Source organism: Pseudorca crassidens, chromosome 16 (assembly GCF_039906515.1).
Source record: "Pseudorca crassidens isolate mPseCra1 chromosome 16, mPseCra1.hap1, whole genome shotgun sequence".
NCBI lineage: Eukaryota > Metazoa > Chordata > Mammalia > Artiodactyla > Delphinidae > Pseudorca > Pseudorca crassidens.
The window spans coordinates 9,883,122-9,899,819 of record NC_090311.1 but is presented as its reverse complement, the minus strand read 5'-3'; the positions used below and the strand labels follow the sequence as shown (position 1 = coordinate 9,899,819).

The 16,698-nt window shown below is 37.0% G+C and overlaps 1 protein-coding gene across 11 annotated transcripts in view; it reads right to left on the bottom strand.

The window, feature by feature from the left end:
• The window catches only part of ATE1 (arginyltransferase 1), a 156,687-nt gene that overhangs the window by 69,473 nt on the left and 70,516 nt on the right, over positions 1 to 16,698 (bottom strand). For all 11 annotated transcript variants that reach the window (XM_067709196.1, XM_067709201.1, XM_067709200.1 and 8 more), the window contains one exon: positions 12,770 to 12,869. In XM_067709196.1, coding sequence (XP_067565297.1) covers positions 12,770 to 12,869 — 100 coding nt within the window. The remainder of the gene's footprint in view (positions 1 to 12,769; positions 12,870 to 16,698) is intronic.

The following is a 16,698-nucleotide window of genomic DNA, read 5'->3' as shown; positions in this document are numbered from 1 at the left end:
CCTGATAGAGAAGCACTATTTTAGGATAAGCGGGAACAGGAACTCAGCGTGAGAAGCCCCTTCATTGCCCCGCCACAGGCAATGTTAGGTCATAAAACAAATTAATGTTAATTAAAATAGTATTTAGGTTATACATTTACATTATGCAATTATCAAAATTTATAATTATACTCCCTAGAAAAATATTATTTATACTGTATTCTGCTATTTCAAGGATTTTACAGATAATTAACTTTATTCAACTAGATACATTTCTAAATCAACCTATTTAAAAATAAACCTTTAATTCAAATATAAACCACATATTATATAGCACTATCATTTCAGAATTACAAATGTTCTAAATTATTTGCAATGCTTTTTCAATTTGAAGAAAAAAGCAAATGCAAGAGTATCTTCACTGTTCATCTGACAATTCAAATATAACAACTTTCTCATTACTCTAAAAGTAAACATTTTAATAACTTATATTTGATTAATATTGCCAAAAATATAAAAAGATCTATCCTGTAGAAATGTCAAATGATGCCACTTTATTTGGCATAGTTATGCACTTTCCCTCTAACCAATAATCAAATTATTCATTATTCTTATATCTCCATCCAGCCATTCAAAGATTTATTGAACATTTACTATAAATCAAGGATTGCTGCTACAGTAAGTAATAAATGAGCTCAAACTCCATCTTTCAAGAAGCTTAGACTGTAAAGAGATAGACAGGAAAACAGTGCAGAAATGTCAGATATCAACGTGTAAGCTGCAATGGAAACATATACGTAGGAGAGTCAGGGAGGATTTCAGAGTGGAAGCAAACCTGAGATGATGGAAAGGAATAAAGGGAAGATATAATTTTTAGAGCATGATACAGAAGCCAGGAGCCATAGCGGAAAAGGATTAATAATTTGGGCTACATAAGAATTAAAACCTCTGTATGATTACATAAATACGACAAAATGGGATGTGATCAGCAAATGCTAAATGTTTGATATTACAACTGTTAATAAAGAGCTCTTCATTATGTTTTAATCATTTTCTTAACTGAATTTCCAGAAAACATATCATCCTGTTTAAATTAAAGAGGTTCTCCACTGCTTTTATTTTTTGAAGTTATTTGGAAGAAACGTACAAGAGCAAGTGATTTATCTGCACATCATTCAGTACTTAAATCAAGCATTCCCAGTAGAACAGACTGACCAATGTAATTCTCAAGTTAAGTGAGGAATTTGTTCATTTAATGAGATCAATGCTAAGTCTGAAAAAGGGGAAGCTGGGACATTTTGCCATAACACAAATATAATGACACAGAAATAATTTAGTTGACATATTTATTAAACTAGTATATGCAGGGAAGTACCATTAAGAAACTGAAAGTAATTATACAGCTGGGAAAAAAAAATTCAGTCTTAACCTCTAGCTCAACCATACCTGAAAATCAATTTCAGATAGATTACTGAATTGTGAAAGGTAAAAGTATAAAATTCTCAGAAGAAAATATAAGAAAACATTTCCATGGCCATAGGGTAGGCAGATTTTCCTTGAACAAGACACAAAAGCAATAAAGATAAACTGGACTTCATGAAAACTAGAAACTTCTGCTCATCAAAGGATATCGTTAAGAGAAAGAAAAGGTAAGCAGTGAGTGGAAGAAGATATTTATAAAATATTTATGCAACACAGAATTTTAGCCAGAATATATAAAGAACTTCTACAAATAACAGACACAGACAGCCCAGGAGATAAGTGGGCAAAAGACCGGAACAGACACTTTACACTTGGCCAACAGACAAATGACAAGGTTGCTCAACGTCATCAGTCAACAGCAAAATGCAAATTAAACCCACAATGCACCATCCTTGCTAGACACCTATCAGGAGGTCTGCTGCTAGTGGCAGTGTAAATTAGTATAATCACTTAAAAAAATGTTGGGCAGTATGAAGTAAACCTGAATATTCCCACAACATATAATCTGGTAATTCCACACCTAGGTCTATATGACTCAGAAATGCACACATATGTTCACCAAAATACACGCACGAAATGCTCACAGTTGTACTTATACTAGCCAAAACCTAGAAACAGTCCATCCACAGTAGAATGGGCAGACAGGCAATGAGAATGAACCATCCATGTACACAGAAGCATGCGGGTAAATCTTATAAATGTACTGCTGAGTGAAACCAGTCAGTCACAAGATAAAATACACTAAGTGATTCCATTTTATGAAGGGTTGAAACAGGCATGATTAGTCGTTCATGGATATCTGCGGGCGGCATGAAAGAGGGCTGTGAGGGCTGCAGTGTTCTGCGTCTGGATCGTGGTGCTGGCTGCACAGGTGTAGTCACCTTGTGACCATCTGTCAAGCTTTACGCTTATGAACGGTACATTTTTCTGTATATACATCACACGTTGATAAGAAGTTTACTTAAAAAAAGAAACAACTACAGAGAGGAAATTCACGGAAAATATAAACTGTACTACTGAAATGGGACTCTTAACTCTTCCCTAAGCCCAGTGTCTCAATGAGAGCGGCCTGCACAGAAGGCCAGCGGCCTGCACAGAAGGCCAGCTCCCTGCACAGTTTTCACTTACTTTCCTCCACTTCCCGGCTTTAACCACGAAGATGGACGCCTGCCTTCCACATGTCATGCGCATCAATAAACTCACTGAGCACCTTCTATTTGCCAATGAATTTGCCGGGCCCTGCAGAGAGTGACAGGTAAGAGCCGGTTGCTCAAGGAACTGACAAGCAGGGACCACGTGTGATCATCTTCCTCCTGCCCCGGCACCTAGCGTGATGTTTTGTACAGAGTGGGCCTTCCACCAGTGCTGACTGATCAGCACAGCTACAACAGCAGAGCGCAAGGGGAGCTACAGAGGAAGCACTTAGAAAGGACCAGCGTTCACAGAACTGGAGAGGCCAGCTCCAGCTTCCGTACAGGGGGAGTACAATGGGCGGGGGCCGAAGTGGGAGACACCGAGAACGGTGCACTGAAGAGCGGTGCACACGCTGGGTCTGGACATGTACACGCAGGGGTGAGCGAGATCCCTTTCAGGTGGGAGGGACTCAGGCTCAGGCGGGGAGGAAGGGCAGTTCAAAGGTACATAAAACAATGTCTGGCAGTCAGCGAACGGGGCTGTGTAAAGGAGGACAGCAAACTTTCATCTTCGGTAGGTCAGGGCAGAGCTTGGATCTGAGTATTTTTCAAAAGCTCCAAAGATGATTGAGGTTTTTCAAAGGTTAGGAATCACGTTCTATACCAAGCCTTCCATTTCACTGTGGAAACATACATGACGAGAAGGATGGGAAAAATAAGGGATTGATTAAATATGCTCTGATACCCCAGTAAACACTTACTTTTACTTAATGTGCAAGTATTTTAGGTTTCTCCAAAATAAAAAGTTATATATACCTCATCATAAATCTGATAAACAATGCCATTTATATGAATTTCAATTTTTCAGACTCTCCTTCATGTTGCTAAAATTAAAATGTGAGTTAATGCAAACTCTGGGCAAGAACCTATTGAGCTTTAATTTTCTCATCTGTAATGAGAAGCTTAGAACACATGACCCACTTTTGACTCTGATGTGGCAAAATTCCACATGTGACAATTTTAAGAACAAGAATATGTGATGAGCATGTTATTCCTTTACCTCCCACTGCCTGTAGGAGGCATCAAAAATCCCTTACTACAATTATTCTGTGGTAATTTTTTCTACTGACCATGTCTAATTCACGGGTCACTTATTTTAACATCAAGAAAAACAGATGCTGAATTAAAAACTCGAGTGTTTTGTTCTGTACTGTGGGTAACTGATGAGATTATCTGTATCTCTTTCAAACCAGCAGTAGCAAAGTCACTACCACATGTACCCAAAAGCATCACCCTGGGTTGCAAGACTGTAGTAAAATAACATTGGCTAATTTGTCTAGTCAGGAAACTTTGAAAAGCTTGGGAGCCCGGGGATTTCAGTAGCACAGGATTTTGCAGATGCAGCTCTGTAAACCCCAATTTTTTTTGGGGGGGGAGGTGCTTTTGTAACAGTAATGCCAACTACCTTCTTTTAGGGAAACTCCTGCAGAATTCCAGAGGGGCGGTTTGACCACAATCAAGCTGAGGCATTGAGTTTAAGAATGATTAATCACAGATGAATTAGCCTTTTGTTCCTTTTCTGACATTTCTAAACCCTTTCTGATGTTTCAGCTATCTGATGTCTGGCCATGTCATGATACCAAAGCAGGCTGCCTGGATCACTGTTTACTTTGGCCTGCATACAAGTCTGGATAAAGAGCTCAGTCAAAACACCTCCTTCAGATCACAGAATGGCCTTACAGCAGCAGTCTGAGAGACAACACGAAGAAGAAATTTTTAAAATTATTCCTAACCCCATTTCTATATACTCCAATTTTCACTTTGAAAGGAAACTGAACAGTTTTGAAATGTATGAGAAGGTGTCAAAATACAGATATAAACTAAGCTTTACATGCGAATATTAAACATTTTGAAAGCACAGGAAAATTCATTTTTAAAAAAGCTTTAGAAAACTAAATATACTTAAAGCCACAGCTGAATTTTTTATGTATATATAATAATGATACATATATATACAAACTATTGATACATAACATGTATATAAACTATATATAAAATAAATAAATATAAACCAACAGCTCATTTTTTAAAAATACTGGGTTTTAAGCAGAATTTTAAAAAACGGACCTGTCCAGGTGTTCGCCCTCTGCAGTGGCATGTGCTCCGGAAGTGCCTCCACCCCATCCCCAGTCACAGCCGCCCCAGCTCCATTCCCCTTGCCAGCCACTGACTCAGGCACGGAGAAGAGGCTCAACTCTGACAATGAAATGAGTGAAGTAGGCTAGGAGGCTTCCTGGTAAGGTTTTTCTTGATCTCAAAAAGAAGACAGCAATCACCTCACACACATTAGGATAGCTACTGTCAAAACAAATGAACAAAATAACAGAAAATAACAAGACTTGGCAAATGTAATGGTACAGCTGTTATGAAAAACAGTACGGTGGTTCCTCAAAAAATTACACAAATATTACCGTATGATCCAGCAATTCTACTTCTGGGTATATACACAAAAGAACTGAAAGCAGAGCCTTGAGCAGATATTTGTACAGCCATATTCACAGAAGCATGAGTCACAACAGCCAAAAGATGGAAGCAACTCAAGTGTCCATCAATGGATGAATGCATAAACAAAACGTGGCATATACACACAACCAAGTATTATTCAGCCTTAAAAAGGAATGAAATTCTGACACCTGCTACTACACTGATGAACCTTGAGGACGTTCTGCTAAGTGAAATAAGTCAGTCACAAAAAGAAAGACACTGTACAATTCCACTTATATGAGGTCCCTGGAGCAGTCAAATTCAGACAGACAGAAAGTACAATGGTGGTTGCCAGGGGCTGGGGGCAGAGGGGAATGGGGAACTATTGCTTAATGGGATCAGAGCTTCAGTTTTGCAAGACGAAAGGAGTTCTGGAGATGGACGGTGGTGATGGTTGCACAGCAACGTGAATGTACTTAATTAACGCTTCTGAACTGTGCACTTAAAAATGGTTAAGATAAATTTTGTCATGTACATTTTATCACAATTAAAAGTAATATTTTTTTAAAAAAGAGACACAGGAGACAATCTTATACTTTTCTGATTCTAGCTACTGCTGATGGCTTGTGACGCCTGAAGGCCAGCAACCACCTTGGAACTGTGAGAGGAGCAGACCAAGAGGACAAGCATCCACTGAGGACGTCAGCCAGAAAGCCATACTATCTGCTCCCGCTTCGGCAGGAGAGCTTCTCCAAAGAGAAACGCTCCCAGGCTGAAAATACAATTTCCATTCATTTCAGCCAGTTCCTGAGTCCACAAATCAGTACTGATTTAGGCCAAACAGTACCAAGTCCCATTAAAATGGTCACAATTATGGTTAACAGTTAAAGTGAGCAACGACAACACAACAAATCAAGATGACTTCTTTTCATAACGACTCTGTTTTCCAGCTCTCATTAAATTCCTCTGTGACTACCCTTTGCTTTAATCTAAGACTATGGCCACAGAGAAAACCTAGCTGACTGTACTGTTTATACAGATCAACGTTTATTTAAAACACACACACAAAGAACAGTAAAACCAAAATAATTCGGTAAAAATGAATTTTAGGGAATATTATGCACAAGAATATAACTGCTATCACCTACCAAACCGCTAGGAGGCTCTACTGCAACACATGTGATCAAAGAAACTATGAAAATGACCACATGGTGATTTTCATTTTGCAGTGCTCAACATTAGCAAGACAAGCAAAATCAAAATGTGTCATTATGTTAACAAATGCCTCGTAGGCCCAAGTCTGGGTATTAAATAAAATGCTGTATAAAGATGAATTCTCGTAAGCCAAGTGGGCACATTTTTAGGTATGACCACACAGGCAAATTAAGTAACTTTGCCGAAACTCTCTCACACTGAGCTGTCAACAACTTCACAGATCGGTTCAGCTCAATTCAGGAAATGAGTCTGCACAGCTCAACACAGAATGATTTCCATCGACGTGGAAATCTACAACTGTATCTAGTGATTTCCATCCTACAGCATGTGTTTCAGTCATCTGTTGCTGAGTTAACAAACCACCCGAAAACTTAGAGGCTTAAAAAAACAACAATTAATTATTCCTCATGATTCTGTGGGCTGGCTACAGCTCAGCTAGGTGGTTCTTCTGCCCATCTCTCTTAGGCTCAATCATACAGCTGCATTCAGCTTGCTGCTTGGCTGGGGCTGAAACATCCAAGATGGCCTGAGGCCTCCCACGTGGCCTCTCATGCCAGCAGGGTAGTCAACCTTTTACATGATGACTGGCTTCAAAGACAAAGGAAGCAAAAGCTGTCTGCCCTCTTAAGGCTTGGGCCTGTCTGAAGTCTCAGACATACTTTTACAGTATCCTATTAGTCAGCACAAGTCACAAGGCCAGTCCAATCCGTGTTGAGGGAAACAGAATGTACCTCTGATGGACAGAGCAGCACACACAAACAGGGTACAGGGTAAGAGGAATTGATGATGGAAAGCTCTGGGAATCATCTATCAAATGATGGTCCTTCCTACACATAAAGATAGACTCTTCATTTCAACATGTCTTCATGACAGTTTACTCAATAAAAGAGTTTGTATATTTCAAACCTGTTAATTACTTTAATTTGCTCTACATTATAAATGTATTATATGGTGTTTATGATTTCTTCTGCTAACTTTGGGGTTTATTGGTTCTTCTTTCTCTAATTGTTTTAGGTGTAAGGTTAGGTTGTTTATTTGAGATATTTCTTGTTTCTTGAGGTAGGATTGTATTGCTATAAACTTCCCTCTCAGAACTGCTTTTGCTGCATCCCATAGGTTTTGGGTCATCATGTTTTCATTGTTATTTGTTTCTAGGTATTTTTTGATTTCCTCTTTGATTTCTTCAGTGATCTCTTGGTTATTTAGTAGTGTATTGTTTGTATTTTTTACAGTTTTCTTCCTGTAATTGATATCTAGTCTCATAGCGTTATGGCTGGAAAAGATACTTGATACGATTTCAATTTTCTTAAATTTACCAAGGCTTGATTTGTGACCCAGGATATGATCTATCCTGGAGAATGTTCCTTGAGCACTTGAGAAGAAAGTGTGTTCTGTTGTTTTTGGATGGAATGTCCCAGAAACATCAATTAAGTCCATCTTGTTTAATGTATCATTTGAAGCTGTGTTTCCTTATTTATTTTCATTTTGGATGATCTGTCCATTGGTGACAGTGGGGTGTTAAAGTCCCCTACTATGATTGTGTTACTGTCGATTTCCCCTTTTACGGCTGTTAAAATTTGCCTTATGTATTGAGGTGCTCCTATGTTGGGTACATAAATATTCACAATTGCTATCTTCTTCTTGGATTGATCCTTTGATCATTATGAAGAGTCACGTACCACAATGTTCACTGCAGCTCTATTTACAATAGCCAGGACATGGAAGCAACCTAAGTGTCCATGGACAGATGAATGGAAAGAAGATGTGGCACATGTATACAATGGAATATTACTCAGTCATAAAAAGAAATGAAATTGAGGTATTTGTAGTGAGGTGGATGGACCCAGAGTCTGTCATACAGAGTGAAGTAAGTCAGAAAGAGAAAAACAAATACCGTATGCTAACACATATATATGGAATCTAAAAAAAAAAAAAAAAAAGGTCATGAAGAAGCTACGGGAAAGATGGGAATAAAGACACAGACTTACTGGAGAATGGACTTGAGGACACGGGGAGGGGGAAGGGTAATCTGGGACAAGTGAGAGAGTGGCATGGACATATATACACTACCAAATGTAAACTAGATAGCTAGTGGGAAGCAGCCGCATAGCACAGGGAGATCAGCTTGGTGCTTTGTGACCACCTAGAGGGGTGGGATAGGAGGGTGGGAGAGAGACGCAAGAGGGAGGAGATATGGGGATATATATATATGTATAGCTGATTCACTCTGTTATACAGCAGAAACTAACACATCATTATAAACCAATTATACGCCAATAAAGATGTTAAAAAAGCTTTACAATATGGTGAAGACTGTAACTTAATATGTCTAAATCTACACCAGAAAATCCAAATGAAACATTGTCATAGTTACAGGTACAGTCACTTGGTGCCACTTTATGCACTGGATTACAATTATGTACCCCCTCAGATGTAACCTCCATTAGGGCAGAGCCCATATCTATACTGCTTACAACTGTATTCCCAGTGTCTAGTGCATACCAGGTACCCAAGAGACTGTTCTTTCTTAGTTATAAAAAATATTCCTATTTTAAAATATATTCCTTCTTTCTTTAATATCAGATAAAAATATACTTTGTAGATTTTTCCACTGTATATTTTACAATATGGCAAAAATATATCATTACTAACGCTTGAAGCAGTTATGCACTAAGAAAGAAGATATAATTTTAGCTATTATTGTACTTATATGCTAAATTTACCCATTCAATCTTGAAAATGAGAAAAATTTTAATAGTGTACAATTCACTTTCTGTGAGCTATCTTTTATTGGTCTCTAGCTCTAGCCCTTCAACTTGAAATGAGAAACATTCACACTTGGACCAATATCCATCTTATAATTTCAAACGGCACATTTTCCAGTTGAAAATTCCCATGTTTAAAAGCAGTTGTTTTATTCCCCCAAAACTGAGCGTTCTCATTTGCTCACAATAAAATATCCTTAATTGAAATGAGAATATCTTTACTCTTCAGTGACCTAAAAATGACGTATCTTCAATCATGATGCAATGAAAACAATTTTCTTAAACTAACAATACAAAAATTAAGAACAACATGTTCTTGAAGATCCAAAAGTATTCAAACCACCATGCCAGGAAAATGCTGGCTTTACAAAATTAACTTAATATTCAAATATTTTATCATTCTTATCTCACGAATATTTACAAAGTCACGAAATATAGTACAGATTTTCAGAACTGTCTTTCCCAAGAAGATATAATGTGAATATGATATAACATATTGGGAAATTTTTGAAGTTTTGTTTAAATGGTTAGTGAGTATTCCCCTCCACCTACCTTTTCCACTCTGGGCTGCAACCTAGTTTTACAGGTTTTAATAGTGTTTCCAAATTCCCAACAGATATTAAATTTTGGGGATTTGGAAATGAGAATGTGGGATTCCTGAAAACATAAGTTATTCCTAAAATACTTCCAATATTCTTCATATTCTTTACTCATTAGTATGAGTAATTAAAAATTGTTTAATAAGAAATATCATTTCAAGTAATACAGGCATACCCCGTTTTATTGTACTTTGCTTTACTGCTTTTTGCAGATATTGCATTTTTTATAATAGAATGTTTGTGGCAACCCCGAGTCAAAAGCAAGTCCATCAGCACTGTTTTTCCAACAGCATTTGCTCACTTTGTGTCTCTGTGTCACATTTTGCTATTTCCACCAGTGAAAAGATTACAACTTGATGAAGGCTCAGATGATGGTTAGAATTTTTTAGCAATAAAATATTTTTTAATTAAGGTATGTACACTGTATTTTAGACATAATGCTATTGCATGCTTAACAGACTACAGTACAGTGTAAATATAACTTTTATGTGTACTGGGAAATCAAAAAATTCATGTGACTTGCTTTATTGCAATATTCGCTTTATTGTGGTGGTCTGGAACTAAACCCGCAATATCTCTGAGGTGTGCCTGTATTTACGAAGAACTTTAGGCTACAAAGAATATTAAAACACTGGAAACTGCCAGCAAACATTACTAGGTACTATTTCTAATAACCTAACATTTGGGTCTCTTACCATGCTAACAGCATTACAAAGAACTACAAATTAAGATTACCAGTTTATGATCTTATTTTGCTTCTAAGTTATCCCTTGAAACACCATTAATATACTTTATATATAAAGTGAATAATATTTATTATATTTACACTGTTAGGTACCTTGTAAACAGCAGATAGGGCCACAAAACACATAACACGGCTACAGCTACAAAGAAGACCGACTAACTGAAGGGTGACTGCCCTCCTCCTCCTTTTTTATATGAATATGCATGGCACTGTCACCTATTCATTCTTATTTAAATGCTCCTTCTCCATGAAATGTGAGTCCCTGTCATACCTACTCTTTTTTGAGGCCTCTCTTCCCTTTTAATTAAACCCTTTCCTCTTCCATACCCTATGCAGCAACCCCACTGCCTCCTAGGCCACTTACCAGACCACTGTATTGACCTGATTTTACGTAAAACACCCCCAATCTTCACCTATGTTACAAGTTTTAAGAAGAAGGTTCATGTTTAAACCTTTTCACGTCTTCAGAGCTTAAAGCAGCGCTCTGAGCAGACCAGAGGTATTTGGCGACTGTTATTACGGCAGGCAGGATGTATGCAGTCTGTTCCTTTATACAGCTCTATGCTTCCCAGAGCTTTTACAGTGGGCTACTAATACTTGGAAAACATCAAAGGGTTTCATTAAAGAGAGTCATAAAATTTAACATCAAAAAAAACCAAACAACCCAATTAAAAAATGGGCAGAGGACCTGAACAGACATTTTTCCAAAGAAGACATACAGATGGTTAACAGGCATATGAAAAGATGCTCAACATCACTAATCATCGGGGAAATGTAAATCAAAATTACAAGGAGATATCACCTCACACCTGTCAGAATGGCTATTATCAAAAAGACAACAAATAACAAGTGCTGACGAGGATGCAGAGAAAAGGGAACCCTCATGCACTACTGGTGGAAATGTAAATTGGTATAGCCACTATGGAAAACACTATGGAGGTTCCTCAAAAAATTGAAAATAGAACCACCATACAATCTAGCAATTCCACTTCTAAGTATTTTTCCAAAGAAAAACATCAATTCAAAAAGAGACACGCACCTGCTATGTTCACTGCAGCATTATGTACAATAGCCAAGATATGAAAGCAACCTAAGTGCCCATCAATAGATGAATGGATAAAGAAGACAGGTGTGTATGTATGTGTGTACACACACACACACACACACACACACACAGGAATATTACTCAGCCATAAAATAGAATTAGGGCTTCCCTGGTGGCGCAGTGGTTGACAGTCCACCTGCCGATGCAGGGGACACGGGTTCATGCCCTGGTCCAGGAAGATCCCACATGCCGCGGAGCGGCTGGGCCCGTGAGCCATGGCTGCTGAGCCTGTGCGTCCGGAGCCTGTGCTCCGCAACAGGAGAGGCCACAGCAGTGAGAGGCCCGCGTAGCGCAAAAGAAAAAAAAATTAAAAAATAAATTAAAAATAAATTAAAATTTTAAAAAATATAATAAAGTTAGGCCTGGAAATTAAAATAATAATAATATTGTAATAGCTTTATATGGTGACACATAATTACTAGACTTCTTGCTGTGATCATTTTGTAATGTACAGAAATGTCGAATCACCATATTGTACACCCAAAACCAACACAGTGTTGCAGGTCAATTATACTTCAATAATAAAAAATACAATAAAATAAAAATAAAGAGTCATAAATGGTAAGACCTTTTGTTAAAAGGGAAATTCTAAAATATACTTAAATCTGAAAATAATACAATGAATTACAAAGTAAGAACAGTGGAGACTGTAGTTCTCATTACAGAAAGCTTCATTTCTGCGGCAGCAAACAGATTTCCTTAATTAACCCATTCAAACCCTTTCAAAACTCCAAATTCTGTGCTCTGAGACAAAAATCATATTAAAGATTCATTTTCCCATAATGAAAACCTTACAAACATTTGCAAATATTGTGCTATGGAAAATAGCTTACTACTTACACCGAGCTCCAGTTTTTCTGGAGTGTGACTGTGTCCAAAGGAAACAAAGCTACAACTGAATGGGGGGAGAAGGAATGGAGGGGGAGAGGGTGACGATGCACCTCAAGAAGGTAGATTTCTTAATGGGCACTACTGTACTATCCCAAGTAAGCAGGGCCCTACTGAAGTTCTAGAATAGCTGGGATATATTCAGTGAATTCCTACAGATTAACCTATATTAAACAAATATTAAGTGCCTATTTTGTCAGGCACTGTTTTAGGCAATGAAGAAGCTAGATTCTATGAAAAGTTTAAGACATCTAAAAATAATTCATGATTTACATAAAAATGTACAAGCATGTTAAACTAATGTGATTAGAAACTACAAAAGCACTAATTTTCATAACTTGACTCTATAGCAAATGTGTGAAAATCAACTTTACCTTATATTTCATCTTGGGACATGAATGAATGTAGAAACCCATATAGTAATAGCTGAGTTGAGGTGTTTTCTCATGAAGCTGCCTAGTAAAAGCAATTTCTCTGCCAAAAGAAAAATAAAGATCAAGGTACAGTTAAATTTAGTTCCAAAATTCAAAGTACTGTACAATTTGGTTACACATATTTGATAAAATCTGACATTAAGCTATCAAAATAAAAATCCAAGTGTTGAAAGAAAAACAATTTTAAAAACACTTTCAGATGACTTTTACTAAAGAGACACCAAAGGAAAGTATATTATTTTAGCAAATGCACCAAAGTTCTGGTTTTACTCTTTACTGGGCATAGCAGTGTATCTCAAATCCAAAGAGCACAAAAGTACAAAGGTCTATTTAATACAATTCCTTATTATTCATTATCACCTGGAGTTCTCAAAGACTGGATTTATCAGGTTAAAAACAGGACAACAAATTTTAGAAAGCTCAAAAACCAACAAATTTCAGGAAGAATACTACCATGACCATTTACATGCAAACACTTTCAACTATATATGACATATTACTCTCTATGTCCAGATGCTACTTTAATATTTATTTTCTCTAAAACTAAAGAGGGGGGGGAAACCATGCTATCTCACTGCCTTTTCTCTATTTGTTGGCACAGGCAAGGATTAACTGAAAAAAGAAGCTGTCAGCAATGCCTATGCTCGACGTGGTTTTAATTTGCATCCGGATAAATCTGGGCACAGAATTTCATCCTACTTGTCCAACTGAATGACCGCTTGTGTTCGAGAGCTTTAAGCAAAGCTTCGGTACATTTCTAAAGTATGAGAAAAATTGTTTTGTTTTTGTGTTTGTTTCTTGAAGGTTTTAATTTCCTTTTCTTTTTCTTTGTTTTTAGTAGCAATGGATGCTTGAAATCCAAGGAGAGATTTATTTTTTAAGGGAACAGTCTGTGCATTTTGCAAGTTCAAATTTAAAGCATTGAAGGGTCGTTACCCTAAAAATTCATCTTTACAACAAAAGTATTTCTAAATCCAAACAGATTGAACATTATTAGGCTAAAACAGAATAGATCCTATTATTCTCAGAACTAACCCACTCTTAAGGTTCAAACTGAGGAAGAACGCAATGATACAGCAAGCAATGCAGGACCACCCAGCTCTGATGAGGACGGCAATACCCACTGGCCCTCCTACTCGGCCCTGCTCATCTCAGCTAACTGCAGCACCACTCCACCACCAGCACCACTCCAAGCCCCAAGCCTATGATCCATACTTAATTGTTCTCTCCCTCTCACCCCTGTGTCCAACCCATCAACAAGTCCAGTTGGCTCCATCTCCAAAATATACCGTGAATCTGACCATTTCTCACCACCTCCACCTCAGGTATTTTGGTCCAAGCCACCATTAGGCCTCCCTTAGACGACTCTAACAGCCTCCCAAATAGATTTCCAGTTTCCACTCTGGCCCCTCCATAACCTCACAGAGCAGTCTAAGTAGTCTTTTACGATATTAATCAGGTGAGGTAACCTCTCCAAACCCTTCACCCTCACACTGGGTTGGTATCACACTTAGATAAGACCATTACCTATAAGCCCTTCTCCATCTGCCCCCTCATCAACACCACCTGCCTTGCTGCCATACTTGCACAGCACTGCCTAGGTCCTACCCCATTTCCTAGCCCATAAGGCCTTCCTTCTCTTCATTCCAACGACCTCAGGGCACTTGGACTTGCTACCTTTGACCTGGACGTCTATCCTCAGATTCTTACGTAGCTGGCTCCTATTCTTCTTTCTTGGCTTTTCAGAGAGGTCTTTCCTAACCACCCTATATAAAAAGGGCCTCATGCCTACTACCATAATTTCATTTTTGTCACAGCACAACAGTCTCTAAAATTGTGTTGTCAGTTTTCTAATTTACTGTCTGCTTTGACAAGGCTGGAAACCCTGTCCTATGCACATCTACAAATAGTTCCAGGACACACAGACTGTGCTCAAATAAACATCTGTTAAGCAAATTAATTACATTTCTAAAATTCATCTTGCTAAAAAAACAAAAAAAAAGAAAGGAAATAAATTCCATGCTCATGCTCCCCAATTCAAACATTTTTAAAATCTGTAGACTAGATTACATAAAAATCTAGTAATCTGTAATCTTGATTACAGATTAAAATATTAAAAACTCTTTATTGATTCTACGATTGCTTAAGAAACTGAAGAAATGGAGGAAAAATTTAACAGGCTTCACTGAAATACATTAAAATCAGGAATGGAACTGGCAACTTGTAACCTACTCTCCCCAATTTTCCTTCATAATGTCAGTCTCCTGGCTGCCTTTCCTCTTCTATAAACTCAGCAATTCAGATTCTCAAGAGCACGGAAACAGATGCGGTGCCAATCTCCTCACTCTCCACTGACCCCAACTTTCGTGCTCTCAGGCTCCTCTACTACCTCCTCAAAGCCCTCCAGCTCCAGAACTTTCAAGAGATAAACCAAGCAACAAATAGATTGCTGGGAACAAATTTTGTTGGGAATTATTTGCTATCTCAAATGCAGTGGGATTTCTATATCTCTTTGTTTATTGAAAAATGAAATATTTCATACAGAGGCTGGGATTTATTATCTAAGAATAAATATCATTCTTAACATTTATCTGAGAAATCTAGACAAATCCATGCCTACACATTGTAAAGTGAGAGATACATAAATAAAAGAAGAAAATGGTAATAATTTCAAAGTACTGACTGATTCTGATACAAAGAACAAGTATCTTTTCTGAAATACACACTTCTAAAGTTACGAAATGTGAATGCTTTAAATTATCAGTTCTAATTTCACAAAGAGTTAAAAGATACTACAAAGAATCATGGATGTTTTTTAATTAGTTTATACAAAATGTAATTAAATACATAAGAAAAATAAAAGATTATTATAAGGATCAGTCGTAAACATTGTATATTTTTTAATTTGCTATGTAACTTGGCATTAAGATAGGTCAAGTTGAAAATATCAATATTGTGTGCCACTGAAAAACACAAAAATTATCAATTATGGACCATATATTTTTTAATCAACTAGTGATTTAAAAAAGATCAACTCTCCTACTTTTATAATTCAGAGAAAAGCACACACACAGTAAATAAAATAATATCAAAGTATATTTTATCAAGATGTGAAAAACGTGACCATCAGAGACAAAGAATGGGAAAAGCAAAGAGAAAAAAGTGATAAAGAGGGAGAAAAAAGAGACTCAAGCTCCCAAACAACATAAAAATAATTCTCAACGCTCCTTCCTCCTCTACCACATGTATATGCAGACAAGCAGCAATAAAAATAAAAACAAATATTTTCATGAAACAAGACCCCACTATTTTCATTATTAGGATAATGCACCTAAAAATATCTGTGCTGTGTTGCATATATTTGCAGCCATGGACATAAAAAGGAAATCATCTTTCAATGAGGTCATAGGGTCAAGTGGACAGTCAGGGACTCTCTGGTCCTGTTCTATATACTTTATATAACTGTATATTTCTTCCAACAGACTGCCATTGCTTTAATTCGTTTACACCAGATTCACGTAACCTTTAATTAATTATAAAAATATATATACAATAGTAATGACAAGAGAAAATATATAAATAATGTAACATTTTAAAAAAACATTATGTGGCTCTGACAGGGGAGCTTAAATAAATGCATAAACTAAACAACAAAAGTATCACAGTGACTTCTCATACATTAGACCAGACGGATACCTTAAAAAGCTAGGGAATTACCATCAGACACTGTGGCCTCAGTTCTAAAAGTGGTATTTCTAAATATCAATATATAAGAGACTACTAGAGCAACAAATTATTAATGTACTATCCAATGGGATTTCTACTGTTTATAATAAAATATAATCAAATGAAGAATTATTTGAAATTGT